Below are 21,700 nucleotides of genomic sequence, written 5' to 3' on the forward strand. Positions count from 1 at the left end.
TATAAATTTAGTACAAAAGTTGTAAGTCTTTGAGACTTATAAATTCATTAATTGGATAATAAAATGTTTTTGTTTTCAAATTCCCAGTTTTTAATTAACATTTATGGTTTAAGTAATATCAAATTATTTTTAAATATTTACATTATTAACAGATATTTAAACTCAATAAAAACCTCATAAAATATTTTAATTGAATTGACTTGTTAATACTGCAATTTTTAAATATTAGACAATAACCAATAAACAAAACTTTAAATTTAAAAAAAAATGTAATTTATAAATAAAAAACATTTTTAAACATTAAGTCTATCTATTAAACAACTCATCAAAATTAAACATTGTAAATTAAACCCTCAATTTTCAAGTCTACTTCAATAGTAGATTAGGAGATTGAGGGTTAAGATTTTCCAGATCAACCACATCTGGAAAATCTACTTCTCCAGATGTAGCTGATCTGGGAAAATCTTAACCTTCAATCTCCAAATCTACTAGAGAAATCCGAGCTACTTACTCAACCATCAAGTCACTCAACCATCACAAGACATTAAAAATGGAGATCCAATAATCTTTGTTGAAGTTTTTCAAAACAAAAACATTTTGTCGCTTAAAAAAATAGAAGTTCTAAAGAGAATTAAAAGCGAAGTGAATGAATCATTTGATACTATTGCCCTATATCTAATTTTTATAAAAGTGAGACCAAAGAATTATATAATCACAATACCTGTTTTCTCGCCTTACAGTTTAAAAACTGAATAACGATATCTTGAGATTTATTCATTTTATTCACTTTTGTGTCAATTTCAATTTAATTAATTCGATGCCTCGTTGTTGTAATGGTGTTTTAAAGGCAAATGAGTATACCACCAAATATTAACTGTCTCATTGAAATTATTTTATTGAAAAGTTGTAATTTTTTTACGTTTTAGCAGAAATTTTAGCTTTTTTGAAAAAAATATTAATCAAAGTTCAGTTGTTACTAAACTTTTTTAACAAATATATAAACTTTTAATTAGCAGTTAAATTTGACAACTTTCGTGGTTTGTAATTTGAATTGAAATAACATAAAGCACATTTGGTAAAAGTTTATTTAAGAAAATAGGTAAATAGATTATTTAAGAAAGTTTGAAAAGTAATGCAATAAAACTGAAAAAATAACAACAACAACTGGCTTTTCTAATTTCTAAAATTTTGCATGCTAATATATTTTTATTCTTATACTTTTCATAAATGTTGTTTCAACAAATAAAATCATGAGATCAAACATCAAAAGAAGCGTATTTTCATAGAGATTTTAAAAATATAAATAATATTCATTTACAAAAATAAGTATTTTTTGTATTATTGCTGAGAAACATTGTGTTTTTTAAGAGCCTTTTTCGCATTATTTTTGTCAATAAATTTTAAGGAAAAATATTTGTTTTCTAAAATCTCTATGAAAATACTCTTTTTTTAAGACCCTGGTTGATATACTTTTTGACAATTTTTTTTTTGACAATATTAGAGATTTTACACCAAATACTAAATATTTGAACCTAAATATCTTTACAGCTTGACATGATGGTGAAAAACAAGTTGCATATTTGAAATCAAAATGAGAACACAAAAAACAAATTGTTTTCTCGGCACCAGAAAACTTTTTTTTTTGTTAACCTGTGTAATCATCATCATCATTCATCATCATCATCATCATCATCATCATCATCATCATCATCATCATCATCATCATCATCATCATCATCAATAATCATCATAATTAGTCATCATCGTCAATCATCATCATCATTCTCAAATATCATCAACCATTTAAAAAAAATGCAAAAATAAATCAAAAGACTAGACTGAGCTGTCAAGCTCAAGTGAAATAAGGAAAAAATTAGGAAGAGAGAAAGGATAAAAAAATTAAAAATATTAATTGAACAGATGTTAAGAACAAAACAAAGACACTATATTTAAGTGTGTAGTAAAAAATAATAATGATAATTTAGACACCACGCATGTAATGGAAATGATAAACTTAGATTCCTTATCTAATAATAATCATCATCAATCATCATCATCATCATTTTACAACTAATACAACTTTATCTCCAAAAAAACAAAACTTATCAATATCTGTCTGTATCAATATCTTACTGTCTGTATTTATACTTCCGTACTGTATATGCCTAGTTACATTTTCTATGCTTAAAGCCACGTACTGTCAAGTTGTGTCAACTAAAATATTCCACTAGAATGTAAAAATATTAAAGTGAGTTTACGATACTTAAATTCACTATAAGTAGTTTTTGAACTTTGAAACTTTTAATTTTTTTTCTTGATTAGTTTGATTTTGAAAATTATTTTTTCTCATAAAACATTATTTAAAATTTAGCTAAATGGCAAACCTGAAATTGTGGTAACTTTCAAAAAAATCTGTACATACTGCTTGCAAAGACGTTCATTATGTCTCTACAACAGTTTAAGAGCTTAGAGAGGTAAGCATATTTTAAAGAAACATCAAGATATTTCTCTAGAATTGTATATTTAATAAATGATTGCAAACACAAGAGTATAACCAGTTATAACCTTAAACAATTACTATCTCTGATTGTTAGTTATAGCAAAAAAAAAAAAATATATCATTCTTTCATGCTGCTATATCAACTATGGAATTGGGTTGTAGCAGCAATCTCTTTTTTCATTATTCTTCATTTTGTCTTTCTTTTTTAGAAAAAGCCATATGACAAGTCAAAAATGAATGAGCCCAACATAAAAGTGATTATAACAGGTCAAGATTAGCACTGTTACTTTTTACCTCAACCATAGAAATTCTAACAAGTCTAGACTTGTTGTTAGAATTCATATGCTAATTCATGTTTGGCCATCTATATAGTGCACCTTGTGTTATAGTTTTTTTATAAAAAATTTTCTCAGATGATAAATTAAATAAAATTACATCCATATGGATATACTACATACATTAAGGCTACATACATATTTATGATATAAAAAGTTAGATTTACCTCTCCAAGAAATCAATGTCTGTATTGAGTCTGAACATCCAACCTTGTGTTGGTCGTTGTCTTGCTAACTAAATGTAATGTTATAACTTAATTATATAATCTTTAGAATATAACATAAAACTATAAAATATTTCTACATAAGTCATAAAATATCATGAAAAAATGTATTTTTATATCATAATAAATAAAACCTGTTCTAAAACTTCTCTTGTTTCTTCTGTGGGTAACTGAAAAAAAAAAAAATATACAGAAAATAGAAATAAAATGAAAAAATACATGCCATAAAATTTAGAAATACTTAAAATAAAAATTAAAAATACTATGATGAAAAACAAATAAAAGCAAACCTTTGAAAATGCAGCAACCTCCTTCCTTGACAACACAGATTTACGATTAAAAGAAAGCATCTGTTAACAAGATAAAATATTTTTTACATGAGTTAATTACAATAATATAAGCTCTACAGACAAAAAAACAGAAAAAGTTACTAACCACATAGTCTCTTGATGGCCAAAGTTTCTCTGCATCAATTCCACTCACATGACTTTTGGTTCCGGCTGGATAAAGCACTTCACTATAAAGAAATTTTTTTTTTAAGCTTTAACTGCTCATGAAAAAACTAATGCATGAGTAACATCAATTTTCAAAAACAATAAAAGCTATAAATATAGGTTTGACCTTTTTACCACCCAACAACCCTGGACTAAAAGAGCATACTGAGCAACACCTTTAAGAACTATTTGTTCATCCATACCACCTCCAAGCAAAGCACACAAATGAGAAAACTGCATCACTTTTGCTAGTAAAAATTATTTATAAAACTATTTAACATATATTATATTACAAAATATTTATAAAATGAAAATAAATAAAATAACCAAATATAAATAGAATTAATTATATAGAATTATCATTATAAATTAAAAATATATAAATTATAACTAAATCAATGTTATTATTAAATTTTTTCTTATTAAATCTTTTTCACAAAATTTAAAAGAATAATCAACCATCAAAATAATTAAAAACAAAACCATATTTAATTAATGACAATTACTTGTAACAAGTAATGCTTTAATTTGATCTCGAAACTCCATATTCTTCAACTTTAAGAGTGAGAGCATGCCATAAGGTAAGTCGGCTGGCAAACTATAAATCAAAATATTACATCATTTAAACAAAAGACTTTTACACTGCTGTGCTAAAAATATACTTGCTTAAATACAACTGCTTCTTTTTTTTTTTTTTTTTAATAATTCACCTCCCCAAAGCCGAGAAGGCCACTACAGATGAGGAGGCTACTTGTGGTTATCACCCTCTCTCAACTCTATAACTCTGAAACACGAACCTTGACGAACAAAGCCGCTGCAGGTAGAAACAAGTTGCTTACTAAAAAAATATAACTGCTTACTAAAAAAATACAACTGCTTCCTAATAATATGTTTTCTATTTCCTACATTTCAGACCAAAATATTTCTATGCATAGTTGTAAGTCTATAAAATTTTCATAATTCAAATTTTATATATTCAAATAATTTTATGTAAAAATATCATATAAAAATATAATTATTCTACTTTGCTGTTTGAACTTTTAAAAATTATTTATAAGAGAAACGAGTGTTACACTCAGTGAAATAGAAATTATTTCAAATCAGATGCAGAAGCTTAATCTTTACTAATATTTTTTAGAATAAAAATTGGAAATACAATGAGATTTTTTTAAGGAAATCCACAATAAGAAGTAATATTACTTTTTAACAAACTACTGAGAATTTTGAGTTGTTAAGAAATGAGAATGATAATATATAAATACCAAGTATTTTTTTTCAAAAAGACTTTATAACAGCCTATGCTGGTTTAAGGATAGTTTTAGCAATAACTTTAAGATTTAATGAACATTGCAGGGACTTTAATAAAACACTAAACATCTTGTAAATAAAGCTTCTTTATGAATTAGTTTCCTCACTTGCAATGACAATTTATTAAAGCAAAAACTACTACATTGTGGCAGAAGGTTGTATATTAATAGACTACAAAAATTACAAACATTTGGCAGAAATTGAGTTAGTCTGGTTGAGAAGTAAAAAAATGGAGTACTTCAGTTTTTATAAACTAATTGCAGTACATCATAAAAGATTTCTAGATAATTATATTACATGAAAATCAAACTGCTAGCCACCCACTGTCAGCCACCCACCCACTGCTAGCCACCCTGATGAATGATATTATCATTGATTTGATCATTAAGAAAGAAAGAAACACATTTCATCTTGTTACAAAGATTTTGTTTGAGGACTTTTAAAAATTATATTGGTGAGGTATCATATACAGAACTTTAGAGTTTAAATGCAGCAAAAACATCAAAAACCAGTTTCTAGCAGATAAAAACATTGTACTTGCACAGGCACACGATGATTTTGATGAAAATGAATGTTTTTATAAATGTCATAAATCTTATTATGAGAATAAATCTTATTATGAGAATTCCAAAGACTTAAAATTAATAATTATTAATTTTAAGTCTTTGGAATTCTCATAATTCAAATTTTATATATTTACATAATATGATTCTTTACATACCCAAGTCTGTTTAAGTTTATCAAAGGAATAACTATTCTTAATAACACTGAAGTGATAGGATTCAAACTGATTTAAGACTTCACAAAAATCTGCTAGAATGAGGATTCGAAATAACTTCTGCTACTTTTTGTGGCTTACAATAGAAAAAAAGCATTCGCAGAAAAAAAAAAAGAGGAACTTTCCAAAAACTTAAAATGATTTTTTTTTTCGCTACAACTTTTGTAACATTATAAGTTGTTGATTTCAAAGAATATATCATGAAATTACAAAACTTTACTAAAGTGAAAAAAAATCAAAAAATATTTAGTTAATAAATTAATGAAATTAATATTGTTTCTTACTGATTCTACCATCATTGATAACTCATAACCAAAGAAAAAAAATTCTAATAACTTTTTTGTTTGCCAACTTTCAAGAGATTGCCGCAACATGCTATACTTTTAATTGATGTAGCGGCACTCCCTTGCGGCAGCATATATATATATGTATATATACATATATCAGGCTTGGTCGGGAAACGGGAGCAATCGCTCTTAATTACTGACCATGGAAATAATATTTAGTTGCAAAAAACTGGCCAGGTTTTGTAGTTGTTTTGAGAATATTTAAGTTTATGTGTGGCCGTAAAACAAAAAATTTTTGTTTAATTGACATACATGGAAATATACATGAATAACTTGAATGTTCTTAAAACATCTTGGTGCGGAAGAATAAAAAGAATATTTGCAAACACTAAAAACCCACCAAATCTACGAACCAACTAATTCTATTAGTTCAAAAAATAAGCTGACTAAGCAAAATAAAGCACTAGAGTTTTCTGTTGAATTGTTTTAAAAATTGTACTATTCAAAATTTGTTAAGTTTTGAGTTTTCTAGAATAAATTGTTTTAAGAATTTATTATCAAACAAATTATTACTTTAATACTATGGCTCATTCTCGCAGCCACATCTGCAAAGCCGTAAATCTTTTGAACTATTTTTATTTGTTTTCAAAAACAAATGTTTTAAACATACATTTTTTAAATTGTCAAAATTTTGAAAGTTTATTAAATGTTATTGATTAATTAGAATACTCTTATTTTTTATTTAAAAAGTATGTATTTTATCTGTTTTTAATTCTAATGTAATCTTTAAAGTAATTTTTATGATTTATTTTGTAAACAAAAAGACTTTCAACAATGTTTTGTGTTTTTAATGAAATTGTTAATAATCATCGAAGTTAATAAAACTAATTATGAAATAAAAATACAGGAATTTTCTGGTTACTAAACACAAACATGCATACAAAGTAACTCGCGGATGAAATTGAGGTCACGACAGAACACAAAGATATATATACATATATATATAAATGTATATATATATATATATATATATATATATATATATATATATATATATATATAAAATTATATATATATATATGTATATATGTATATATGTATATATGTATATGTATATATATATATATATATATATATATATATATATATATATATATATATATATATTTAGAGAGTTCTTAGATTTTAAGTTCTTAGATATTGGTTTACTAGCTCTAAATATTTTCCCTTCAGTTGCCATTTTAACAAACTTGTTATACTTAAACTTAAAGTTACTTTTTTCTGTTTTAAATACTAATTAAAATTAAAAAGCCCACTTACTAAACATCACCAGTGATATTGTGAAGCAGTTCCGCTTCCTCTTCATAAAGTATTTTTAACCTTTTTAGTTGATTTTTATCTAGTTAATTTAACTTCTACAGTAACTCAATGATTTAACTATTTCATTTTTTTCATCTTGCTAAGAAGAATTATTTGAAATATGCTTTTCGCTACGTGAAGCATAAAAAGTTATTAAAAAAAATACCTTTTTTAATTATAAAATAATTTAGCTTAAACAAAACTAAAGGTAGTGTTAGTTTTATTAAAATCTTGTTAGACTTTTCGGGGCCGGGGGCTATTTTTATATTGGTGGCCTTTTTATGTGCCACAGCATAAAAATGACTAAAAGAAAAAGTCTTCTTGACTATTTCGGGGCCCCTAACATTGTTGGGCCCGCGGCTATAGCCCTCTTTAACCCCAACCTTCCTTAATCCAGCAGTATATAAATAAAAATTTTATTAAACTTTTTAATAAATAAAAGAACATTTATTTCCTTCTTAAGCAATTGTAAGATGTTACTCTATATTAAAAACGCCGCTTAATTTTATAAAAAAATATAAAAGAACGATGTTTCAAAAATATTAGTTCAAAACATAATTTATTTTGCCTTAAGTTTTTTTGCGATAAAAGTTATTTTCTATTTCTAGCTTTTTTATTTTTTTTGGTAATTGTTTCTCATTGGTCCAATTTATCATTTTCATTTCTTTTATTGTTTTTTGAAATGTTCTCAAAACGACTAAAAAATAAGCCAGTTTTTCGCAACTAAATATTATTTCTGTGGTCAGTTATCAAGAGCGAGAATATATATATATATATATATATATATATATATATATATATATATATATATATATATATATATATACACACACACACACACACACATATATATGTGTATATATATCAGACTTGGTCGGGAAGCAGGAAGACAAAATAAATAATATTATTCGGAAAAAATTAAATTTGCAACAGTGGAAAAACACCACTGATGTTATACATTGGTTTTCTAAAATTAGTAATAAAAATGAATGCACATTTATACAATTTGATATTAATGATTTTTATCCCTCAATTACAGCAGAAATTTTAGGTAAAACAATAGAATTTGGAAAAATCCACATTGAAATTACAGACGACACTATTCGTCTAATTAAACATTGCAGAAAAACTTTACTCTATTTTAATAACGAGACGTGGAAGAAAAAAGCCACGCACGAATGCTTTGATGTAACAATAGGAAGTTATGACGGACCAGAAATTTGTGAATTTGTAGGCTTATATATTTTAAATTCCCTAGCTAAAATAGTCCATTTTAATCAATTAGGCCTGAACCGCGACGATGCAAAAAAAATCAGGGCCTCAACTTGACAAAGTCAGAAAAAATATTATAGAAATTTTCAAAAACATTGGCTTCCAAATTGAAATAAACATTAATGTAATAATTGTGAATTTCCTTGATGTCACATTTAACCTCTTGGAAAATTCTTATAGGCATTATAAAAACCTAATGATGAATTATCGTATATTAATATAAATTTAAATCATCCCCCTCAAATCTTAAAACAAATTCCTATTTCGATTAACAATAGACTAAATCAAAACTCTTCTAATAAAAATATTTTTAACTCTTCCAAACGTGTGTATGAAGATGCTACTAAAAAGAAGTGGATTTAAAAATTTCGAGCTAAAACATGAAACAAAAATTGCTAAAACATGAAACAAAAATTGCAAAAAAGCAAAACAAAAATTGCAAAAAAGCGAAACAGAAATAGAAATATAATTTGGTTCAACCCTCCGTACAGCAAAAATGTTTCAACAAACTTGGAAAAGCGTTTTTAAAATTAGTTGACAAACATTTCCCTCCCTCTAATAAATTGCACAAAATTTTTAACTGAAACTCTATTAAGGTAAGCTATAGCTGTACAAAAAATATTGAAAGAATTATAAAAGACCATAATTTTGCATTGATTAATAAAAATGAATTTTTCAAAAAAAAAAATACCGAAAATTGTAACTGCAAGCAAAAACTTGACTGCCCTATGAATGGCAAATGCTTATCAAAAAATATTATTTACAAATGCATTGTTTCCTCGCAAAACAACCCTGATAAACAATATATTGGCTTAACCGAGGGCAAATGAAAAAAACGTTAAGCCGACCAATCTTTTAAACATAAAAAATACTCAAAAGAGACTGCTGTCAAAATATGTTTGACAACCAAAAGAAAAAAATATTAATTTTAAATTAAACTGGTCTATCCTAAAAACTGCGCCTGTCTATAATAACATTTCCATTAAATGTATACTATGTTTACAGGAAAAATTTGAAATTATTACTCATTTAGATCAAGAGAATTTATTGAATAAAAAATCTGAATTAATTTCTAAATGCAGACATGAAAATAAGTTCCTTTTAAAAAATTATAAAAACAAATGACCAATCCAAAAATTTATCCTAACTCTAAAGAATTCTTTTCATGATTTTTGTAATTATCTAATGAAGCTGATGCAACTTCCTGGTTGCAAAATACTACAGATATTTTATAATTAATTATAACAATTCCCAACTTCCTGTGTAATAAATTTTCTATAATTTGAAATTTTTTTTATGTTAAGACATTCTTCCTGATGAACCTACTGATGGTGAAACCTAATGTTGAAGATAAAAGTTAGATAAGTGTTTTTACTTATTTATACATTATTTACTCATTCGTAATTTTGAAAGTGTGTATGATTAAATACATTGACCCATTGTTGTGTATGATATTTTATTAATCTACTTGCGTCATAGTTGATTATTTAAAATAGCAAATCTTATAATTTTTCAAAGTTTTTTAAGTAATTTTAAAATTAAAACATAATTAATGCAATGGGTCACAAAGCAGTGAGCTCTGAGCGGCGACTACTTGTAAAAAACTTACTTCAACAGCAATTTAATATTGCTGATATTATTAAACGTTATAAAATTTGTGTACAATATTGCTGATAAAATTAAATTGAATTTATCAATGAAAAATCGAGCAGGTCAAGGACATCGTAGATGCACTAATTCTACAGAAGATCGCTATATAGTGACACTTGCTAAAAAAAATCGTACTGATTCAAGTAGAAAAATTGCTATAGAGTTGAATGCTACAAAAGAAAAAACCATTAGTACAAGAGCAGTTCATCGTGGTTTGTTAGAAAAAGGGTTGAAAAGTTACACAGAAACAGCATTGTTATCAAAATAAAAAGAAGAGACTCACTTGGTGTAATGTTGATTGGACTCGAAATCAATGGCATCATGTAATATTTAGTGATGAATCACATTTTGAAGTCATAAATAGAAAAAACAGTAAGTTTGTACATCGTCTTCCGAATGAAAAAGATTTACCATTTAATTTTACAACAAGAGCACAGGTTGGTGGTGGAACTATTTCTGTATGGGGATGTTTTTCTGCAAATGGAATAGGTTTATTGAAGTTTTACAAAGGCCGTTTAAATGCTTCTTGTTATTTAGAAGTTATTGCTGAATTACCTGACTATATGGACAATTGTTTTGATTGTGAAGCTGAAGATTGTTATTTTATGCAAGACAACGCAAGGTGTCACATAGCAAAAAAACTCTGGAATAGTTTGCATCAAAGAATATTCGGCTCTTAGAATGGCCACCCACTTTTTACAAATTACAACATAAGCAACACAAATGACTTGAAGGATGCAATTCAAGACATTTGGGACAAGACTTCAATTGATCATTGCATTAAATAGGTAAATTCTGTTCCAGATCGTATTTCTCTAATTTTTAGAGCTAAAGGACCCAACATTTCTTCAAATTTTAATGTTTTTTTATCTAAAATTAGTATTATGTGCGATAATTTTGACCAGCTTATTTTTCTGTATTATTCTTAAGTGAACTTTAAAACATCTTAACTTTAAATTTATTTTCAATTTTCATACATTTTTGTAAAAAGTAAAATGTTATTCTTTAGATAAAAAAAATAATTACAACTTTTCATTCAACCCTCTATTAAATTTTTATCATTAAATTTTTATTTTACATTTGTGCTATAAATTTGTCCAGTACTTTATATATATATGTATGTATCTATATATATATATATATATATATATATATATAAATATATATATATATATATATATATATATATATATATATATATATATATATATATATATATATATATATATATATATATAAATTGTTGCATTTGGGAGTAAAATTTTTATGCCAACAAATACGCCACTTTTAATTACTTTCAACTTTCGTCCAACATTTCCGTGTTGTCAGAAAGTTAAAATCATTAATTTAATTACTAAATAATCGTTTTTAAAAAAACCCGCAAAAACGCAAATTTAATCAACCAGAATGTTTTTAAAAACATTCTAAATGTTTTAATAAAACAAATGCTTTTATTTTTTAAAATAAAATGTTTTTATTCTTATTTTTTTTACAGTAAATCATGCGCGAAGTGTTGCTACATCGACTATCTTATAGCCTTACTCGCAACAGAGTGTTGCTACATCGACTGACAAATAGCCTGACTTGCAACAGAGTGCTGCTACATTAACTATCTTATAGTCTGACTCGCAAGGGAGTGCTGCTACATCGACTGAGGGTTTGGTCAGGGCAGGCAGTCTATCAATTAAAAAAAAAGAAAATTCCGGTCTTGCATTTTAATTTTTTTTTGTGTCAACAAAATACAGAAAAACTTACTGACAACCAGTTAGGAGTGTATATATATATGTATATATATACATATTGCTTTGGTGTAAAATGATTTATTTAAAAAAATGACTATGAGCTCTTTAAAAAAGATGGGATTCAAAAAAAAGTTTGGAGTCTATATTAATTCCTAGATATTTGATTGAGTTTACAGGATTGATTTTTTGTTCACTTGATCTAAAATTTAAGTTTTATTGATTTTTGATTTATTGGATTTGAATATAAAAAGTTCAGTTTTGCAACAGTTGAGAGAAAGCTTATTTGAGAGAAGCCACTAGATTGGTAAGATCACTATTAGAACATTTTATTTGAATAGATTTTGAGTCATTAATAGAAACCAACTGCGATCAGTTGTGACGATAAACCATATGAGAGGAATTCCTCTGTTTCAATAATATTCTAACTTTTTGAGTAGGATAGAGTGATCTAATGTACCAAAAGCTTTTTGTAGATCAACAAAGTCAAATGCAAAGTTTTTATCATCAAGAGTTTTTCCAATTTACTCAGTGATTTGTATAAGTGAGTGGCTTTACAAACACCAGTATCAGCTTGTAATACTGGTGTTTGTAAAGACATTTAAATTTATCCAAGAATGCAGAGAGCCTTTTATGATTGGCTTTTTAAAAAAGTTTGCTTAGGTTAGAAAGAAGTGAGATGGGTTGATAGTTAGACATATACATTGTAGATCCTTTTTAAATATTGGTAAGACTTTAGCAACATTGAAAACATCTGGGAATGAACCATTTTGAAATGAGTTTTTCATAATAATACTGACAGGCTTAGAAGTAATATCTGGAATAAGTTTAAGAAGGAATGTAGGAAGGTTATTTGGACCAACTCTTTTGCCAGTTATAAAAGTAGTATTAATATGATTAGAGATTTTATTCTTAGTGACAGGATCAATAAAATAGAATTATCATTTGGAAATTTGAGACAATCAGTAAATTTGGATGTTGAAGGTACGATTTTGTTTTGTAGTTTGTTTTGGATAGTAACAAAAAAGTTGTTAAATATGTTCGATACATCAGTCTGATCTGTGATAATATTTACTTTCAATTTAAATTTGAGAGTTGAACTATAGTAGGAAGGTATAAAATGATTTCTTTTATCCCCTTCCAAGTATTCTTAACATTGTTTAGGTTTTTACTAAAAAAGATTATGTTATAAGATTTATTACCAAGTTTAAATAGTTTGCTGACTCTGTTTCTATAAACTTTAACTTTTAAAAACAGCTCATTTTTAGTACTAATATTGTTACATTTTGCATATTTTTTAGTCTTTTTTTAATGAAAATAGATCTAAGTGATCCATGGTTTTGCTTTAAGTTTGATTTGCTGCTTTGTAAGTTTTTTGTATAGAGCATGCCATTCTAAGATTTTTTCAAATATTAAAAAAAAATAAAAATGGATTAGTTTACACCATCATTAAATAAAATTGTTAGATTGATTTACATCACCAATTTTTTTTAATAAAGAAATCCTAGAAAATGTTGCAAGCATCTTTAACAAATGCAGTTTCGTTGAAGTTCTTGAAGCATTGCCTGGAAGATGAAGTCTTTTTAGGATGACTAGTTTTACTATGAATGCAAATAAATTGTGCCATATGATCAGATATTGTTATAGTGAGATTGCCAGAGATTTGGTAATATTATAGCAGGGTGTAGAGAAAAGGAGGTTTGCGACTCAAAGTAATTAGAAATAGAATTTGATTCATCATATCTTAAAAAATCCATATTATAAAAGATGTATTTCTTAACTATCATATTTAACACCTGCTTTCACTATAGGATTATTACCAAGCTTTTTATTACCATTATGATGGTATTGCTGTAATTTATCAAACACTCACAAGGTAATTATCACAGTGACCACAATAATTATTATGGTGACCGCAGTAATACCGCATTTCTAGTTACAGTGTCACACTCTAAAATACATATCATCACTATTTTTAAGTACACAAATTTAAGCAACTTAAATTACAAATATGTCATTATATCAACTAATAAATAAAGAGACTGAGTCTAGTGTCTAAAAACTTCTTTAAAGAAGTTGATATTAGTATTGTTGAGATTATGAGTAAAAATTACAATTTAAGATGTAAAAAAATTTTTAAAAATTACTCAATATTCTGATTAGTAAGTTTGTAGGTTTCTAGCAACTTACATGTATTAACTTTGTTTCCTGGCCTTTGTTATGACATTCTAAACCAAATCAGTAGCAATAACTGAATCAAGAAATTCAAAAAAAAAGTTTGGCATAATATTCTGTAAGCCTACTGGGTAATTCCACATCAAACCACCCAGTCCATTGAACCATGTGTCTTTTTTTTGTGTTATATTTTGACACATTCCTAATTATAAAAAAATAATGCATGCAAAATTTTAGCTTAAATTGTTGAGCGGTTGACAAGATACTGCAATTTTAATATTGATCTGGTTTCCAAAAATAACCCGGTTTTCATAACATTTGGAAAAAATGTTTTCCTTAAAAAAATAAGATATAAAAATGGCAAAAAATGTGAAAATAAACATATAAAAAGCTTTTTTGATGCTGAATTCAATAAATGTCATTAAAATGCTGAAATATCAAAGAAACATGCTTAAAAGTTAATAAAAATAACTAGTTTCTATAAACCAATTTTGGGGCCCAATATCTCAAAACACCCCCGTCAAACTTTTTTTTTTTTTGCTGTTAATATTTTCAGCTGCTTATAATCGTAATAGGCACAAAAAATCAAACTGGAAAAATAACTGAAACATATAGAACTTTAATTTCAAAGATTTGTTACTTTTTCAAGAAATTCCCAAAAAATATTTAAAATAAAATAAAATAAGTTGATCGTAATTTAAAAAGTTAATTAAATATACAAGATTTTTAAAGGTATCGAAGACGTAAGTTATTTTGACTGTGTTTGTAATAGTTCACAAGATTGTTGCCATTTTACTTGTACTTCTTTTATTTCAGCATTTTCAAACACATGGTTTTTACCGGAACTAGAGCAAGCTTGTGGAACAGATAGTTTTTTCAATATGTTGATGTTGGGAATAAAACAATAGTTGTCTCTTTCAGGCGAGTTAAAATAAATTGATGGATCTTTTGGGTGGAGAAACTTAACTTTAGCATCAACCTCTTCTAGGTTGGTTTCAGTTACAATGCCGATCCACCATAATCTCCTAAAGTGAGAGTATCAGGTTGAAATATATCTTGTTTCATTTTTAAATTTGTGGATTATTGTATAATTAGTGTCTGTACTACACCTCTTAGCCCCAACCTGTTATCTCCAAGATATATAAATTGATGAAAGCAACAAGTAGATTTCAGGTAGAGTTGTTACATCAGTGTACCTTTCTTTTTGCTCTTCACGTTGCAATTGTCCCTTTATGTAAATGAAGTTAACAACCTTGATTTTCTCAATAAAAAATGTGAGAACTTGGTTTCTGTATGGTCATTTCAAACTTTCTTGCACTGTTAACTTTTTTACAGTATCGCCAATCCCATCGCATTGTGACTTTCCGTGGGATGTGGCAAAAAAGTTCCATTCAACTTTAAGGGCTAATTCGCTCTCTAGTTTGCATAGATTGTAAAAGCTTTTACAATTTTTGTACTGTCCTGCCCAACCATTAGTGAATAAATATAATTTGGACAGATTGGAAAATTTTGTTTTTAATATTAGTATGATTAGTTGAAATATTTTGTACACATAAGTTATATCATGTGTAATTTTGTCGGATATAAAACAGTAAGAAAAATGTTTCAGTACACCTTTATCATCTTTATAGTATATCACTAATTGATGAAAAGAACATTGTTGGGTGTTCTAATGATAGCTTTGTATTTCGTTGTGGACTACAAAAGCATAATTTTCAGCAAAGTTGCCAATAATGATAATGTTTGATTGATCCATATTTTATTTTAGTTGGTTAAGATACTGTGACTGAGAGTGAGCAATAATGAGCTTGTAGCTTTTCAAAGCAAGATACTAATAGTTCAACAAACGTTGGAATATCTGCTATTAAACTCAATAGTGTTGCATGATCAGTAGTTTGCCATTGTTTGTAGTATATCTAAAAATCAACTTTGTATTCTTCTAAAATCTCATGCAAATATTTGGTAAAGGGTTCTTTACCAGGACAACTATCACACTGTGCAAACATGCATTCTTTGTTTTCTACTGAGCAAACAGTTTTTAAAAGTAAATCCTTATACTATAGTGCAATATTGAAAGCTTCCAATAGCAATATGGCATTTTGGTGATAAGAATAAACACAAACAGAATGTATACCAAAATGTACCACTTTGATCTAAGTGAAACAAATTTGAGTAACTTATTTCTATTTCTGGATTGTTTTCTTTGTATAATACATGTAGTTCCTTTAAATTACACAAAAGAAGTTTTTTTTGTTTATGGATGTTCTTTTGAATGCTAACATAATCTTTTTTTCCAGGCATAGTTCTACATAAATCACTTGAGTCATAAAACAATTTAACAGAATCTTCTATTTCTTTGTGTAAAACTTTACCTTTATACAGCAGAGAGATAGCTAACAATCCTTTTTTATTGAAAATTTGTCTAACCATCTTTGCTTGGTATTCTCTAACTGCAAAGTTATTTTGTACTTCTAATATTGACCAACTTGGGGGGTGCCAGTGTTAAAGCAATAGTCCTTTTGTCAGAACATAGAATTTTATCCTTTATCAAGCTTATAATTTCGTCAAAGTTTTCAGCCTATTTTTCATGTTACTTGTTTTATAACACAGTTTTGAGGGAACATGACTTTCAGTTTTTCTTTTTTTGAGGGGCCTTGACTTTCAGTTTTTCTAGTAACATTAGTTACCATTTCGTCATTGAGCCAATAGAACACATCTTAAGATAAATTACTTAGTATGAATGTTTTTTATAAAAAAAAAAGAGAATTCTTCTTTCCTACTTAATTTTCAGTTAAAAAAAAAAAAGTTTCTAATATAGAAATAATCCAAACCTTTTCAGAATCCTTCTGTTGTATAATGTTTTACACTGATAGATATTGGTAATTTTCTTTATATAAATATATATATATATATATATATATATATATATATATATATATATATATATATATATATATATATATATATATATATATATATAATATATATATATATATATATATATATATATATATATATATATATATATATATATATATATATATATATATATATATATAGATCTATAGTTTGTTGGCTTTGGGAAGAGCGGAAGGAAAAAAGTGATTCTTACGCCAACATATACGTCACTTTTAATTACTTTTGACTTTCGTCCAACATTTCCGTGTTGGACGAAAGTAAAAACCATTAAATTAATTACAAATTAATCGTTTTTTAAAAAAACCACAAAAACGCAAATTTAATTGACCGGAATGTTTTTAAAACGTTTTGAATGTTTTTAACAATATAAACAATGTTTTTATTTTTATTTTTTTTAATAAAATGTTTTTATTTTTATTTTTTTTAATAAAATGTTTTTATTTTTATTTTTTTTACTGTAAATCATGCGCGGAGTGATGCTACATCGACTATCTTATAGCCTGACTCGCAAGGGAGTGCTGCTACATCGACTGACAAATAGCCTGACTCGCAAGGGAGTGCTGCTACATCGACTGACAAATAGCCTGACTCGCAAGGGAGTGCTGCTACATCGACTGACAAATAGCCTGACCCGCAAGGGAGTGCTGCTACATCGACTGAGGGTTTGGTTGGGGCAGGCAGTCTATCATTATTAAAAAAAAAAAATTCCGGTCTTGCATTTTAATTTTTACTTTTTGTCAACAAAGTATCGAAAAAACTTTCGGACAACATCTAAGGGTTGTATATATATACATATATAGCTCTTATATGTTGTCTGAAAGTTTTTCCATATTTTGTTGACAAAAAGTAAAAATTAAAATGCAAGACCGGAATTTTTTTTTTATTAATTGATAGACTGCCTGCCTCAACCAAACCCTCAGTCGATTGTAGCAGCACTCCCTTGCGGGTCAGGCTAAAAAATAGTAGATGTAGCAGCACTCCCTTGCAAGTCAGGCTACTTGTCAGTCAATGTAGCAGCACTCCCTTGCAAGTCAGGGTATAAGATAGTCGATGTAGCAACACTCCGCGCATGATTTACAGTAAAAAAAATAAAAATATTTTATTAAAAAAAATAAAAATAAAAACATTGTTTATATTGTTAAAAACATTCAAAATGTTTTAAAAACATTCAGAATGTTTTTAAAAACATTCTGGTCAATTAAATTTGCGTTTTTGTGGTTTTTTTTTAAAAACGATTAATTTGTAATTAAATTAATGGTTTTGACTTTCGTCCAACACGCAAATGTTGGACGAAAGTCAACATTTGCGTGATGGACTAATTAAAAGTGACGTATGTGTTGGCGTAAGATACAAACTATAGAACTATATATATATATATATATATATATATATATATATATATATATATATATATATATATATATATATATATATATATATATATATATATATATGTATATATATATATATATATATATATGTATATATATATATACACACACACACAATCTATATACATCAAACAGGTAATTTGATTAAATTTAAAAACAAAGGCACTTCAATATCACACTTAGTTTTTATATAAAAACAAAACAGGATGTTTTTTTCAGTTGCTAAGATCAAATAACTAAGTTGTCATATAATTAAGACTTCCTTAAATATAACAAAATTGTTTTGTTTTTTTCTTCTAAGGAGTCTATAAACTAAACTTAATATCTTACAGAATTCTATTTGCAAGTTTTTTTTAATAATTTATTGAAAATTTGATATATCTTTGAAATTAAAGTTCTATATGTTTCAGTTTTTTTTACTGTCAGATTTTTTGTGCCTAGTAAGGTTATAAGCAGCTGAAAATATTACCAGCAAAAAAAAAAACAAAAAAAAAAATTTGACAGGCGTTTTGAGGTATTGGGCCCCAAAGTTGGTTTATAGAAACTAGTTGTTTTATAAACTTTTAAGCATGTTCATTTATTATTTCAGCATTTTAAGTACATTTATTGAATTCAGCATCAAAAAAACATTATATATGTTTATTTTTATGTTTTTGTCATTTTTATTTCTTATTTTTTCAAAAAAAATATTTTTTTAGAATGTTATAAAAACCGGGTCATTTTTGGAAACCAGGTCAATATTAAAATTGCTCAACATTTCAGCTGAAATTTTATGTATTAACTTTTCTTTTTAACATGCAACAGACATAGAAGTGTTTAAAAAATTTGAAGACCCATGGTTCAAAATTTCCTAAATTTTGGGTATTTAGATGCGGAACTACCCTACTGAGACTGAAGCTGAAATCTTAACATTAAACAAAAAGAAAGTCTAAATATTCTGTCACTTTTTTTGTTTGTTTAATTAGTTATTTTCTTTTTGCTGTTATTCTCTGAAAATGATACAATAATTCAGAAAATTATTGGAAATAATGTTTATTAATAATCTTTAACAATAAATTTAGTGCTTCTTTAAAAAACTTGATGAAATGACTCAAAAAAATTAAATAGCTGTAAAATGTAAATTGTCATTTTCTAAAATACTAAAATGTCATTATGCTGCCTATGGCAGTATTTCTAATGTGGTACTAACATCATTTTTATGTTATATTTTTAAAAAACCTCTATGTAACAAATACACCAATCATACTCACTTATAATCTTTATCTTCCTTTGGAGAGAGAATTTTAAGATAATCCCTATAAAAAAAATTAATTGTACTCATAAAACTTAATAAAACAATATACAGATAAACATTCAATTCAATATATATATATATATATATATATATATATATATATATATATATATATATATATATATATATAAAGATATATATATATATAAATATAAATATAAAGCTATATATATATAAAGCTGTCTAAGGAATAAAATAAGCAAAAAAATTTTAAGTATGGCCGAAAGAGAAATGAAAATGAAAGAGGGTGAACTTATTAATGAAAATGCTTCTTAATTTAAATTACACGCAAAACAAGGTAAAAAATTACTTCATCTTTTAGGTCAGATTTCTGCAAATCAGTAAAGTGATGGTGGCACTCTTTCTGAGTAATTTTTCATAAGATTTAGAAAAGCTATTAAATCGAAAACTGTTTTATCCGCAAGACCAAGGGCAACTTTAAAAAATTATTTTTGTATTACAACTTTACTAATATAATTTATTAATACTTATTTGAGTCATTTAAATAAGAAAATTTTTGGTTTTTCGATGTTTTTACTTACACTTTTTATGTTTATGCGTTATGGCCTTATTTTAATTAGATTGAATTTTTAAAATGCTGCAGAATATTTACATTTTCATTTTTTAAAATAAAATTTTTTTTTTAAATAAAAATGAAAAGTTTTAAAATAAAAATTTAAATAAAATGTAAAAACTGCTACCACAATTAATGAGGAGAGGGGTTCAGGTATATGCGATCATTTATGACAGGAGGGAAGGGATTAAGAACTGATAAATATAGGTGACGTGCTTTATGGATGACCCCCCTTAATTGCATTTACAAACAATTTGTTTTACTAAAACAAAAATAAAAAAGGTTCTAACTGATCTTTTCATATTAAGAAAAAAGCCTTAATGTCTAAATAAAAGTATTTATATAAATCTTATTTTTATTTATTTATGTATATTTTCATGTCAACCAAAATAAGAATACATAAAAAAATTAAAAAAAACAATAATATAAATAATTTAAATTAGCAGTAAAAAATTATATAAGATTTTTTTCTAAATTCTCCTAATAAAAAAAAGTTTCAGATAGAACCTTTTCACGAAATAAGAATTACTTAATGACCTTATTCATTTTGTTAAGGGAAAAGCGCAAGAATTTTAGTAAATGCATGTAGTTTTAACTTTTGTTACACAAATTTAAAATAAAAATTGTGCTTTAACTAAGCATCATTATGCAAAACTTTAAATGTAAAAACGTAACATTTAAGATTCTTTCGCATATATTATTAAAAAATTTAAGTTTTTGAACTAAATTTTGGAAAAAACAAAACTTTATCGTGTTTTTGTTAACTTACATTACATGAAAATTGCAAAAGTTATTTTTTTGAAAAATATATTTTATAAAGTATAAAATCTGACCAACAACAATTTGAACATGTTAGCTCCATTTTCACGCTAAATTAATTCCAATTCTGTAAATAAATTCATTGTTAAAATAACATTTTACAACGATGCTTTATTTACTGTGCAACAATCAGAAAAACCGTTACTTACAGAAGCATAAAAATGACTTACATAAATTAATTTTAGTACTAAAGGCATATTCTAAATAAACTTTTATATGTCTATATCAATATTCATTTGCTAAAATTTTAAAAAAAAAAAAAAAAAAAAAAAAAAAAAATAAAATTTGATTACTTTTTCATTTTCTGCCATGGAATTACCTCTCTCTCTCTCTATATATATATATATATATATATATATATATATTTATATATATATATATATTTTTATATATATATATATATATATATATATATATATATATATAACTCTTCCTGATGATCCAGCGATGGTGAAACTCCGAGTCGAAGATAAAAGTTAGATAAGTGTTTTTTACTAATTAATTATTGCTCTGTTCTTTAAGAACATTGAGCACTCTATTTGTAAAATACACTAACATAATTTACATATATATATATATATA

At 26.1% G+C, this 21,700-nt stretch overlaps 1 protein-coding gene across 1 annotated transcript in view; it reads right to left on the reverse strand.

Moving 5' to 3' along the window:
• Window positions 1-21,700, reverse strand: part of LOC100204908 (DNA-directed RNA polymerase III subunit RPC5) — a 75,033-nt gene that overhangs the window by 3,327 nt on the left and 50,006 nt on the right. Inside the window, exons 10-16 of the mRNA XM_065803269.1 lie at window positions 19,682-19,726; window positions 4,060-4,151; window positions 3,681-3,801; window positions 3,495-3,576; window positions 3,350-3,409; window positions 3,194-3,229; window positions 3,003-3,070 (exon numbers count right to left, since the gene is read on the reverse strand). Of these exons, the coding sequence (XP_065659341.1) occupies window positions 3,003-3,070; window positions 3,194-3,229; window positions 3,350-3,409; window positions 3,495-3,576; window positions 3,681-3,801; window positions 4,060-4,151; window positions 19,682-19,726 (504 nt within the window). The remainder of the gene's footprint in view (window positions 1-3,002; window positions 3,071-3,193; window positions 3,230-3,349; window positions 3,410-3,494; window positions 3,577-3,680; window positions 3,802-4,059; window positions 4,152-19,681; window positions 19,727-21,700) is intronic.

The sequence above is a fragment of the Hydra vulgaris genome, chromosome 08 (assembly GCF_038396675.1).
Source record: "Hydra vulgaris chromosome 08, alternate assembly HydraT2T_AEP".
Lineage (NCBI taxonomy): Eukaryota > Metazoa > Cnidaria > Hydrozoa > Anthoathecata > Hydridae > Hydra > Hydra vulgaris.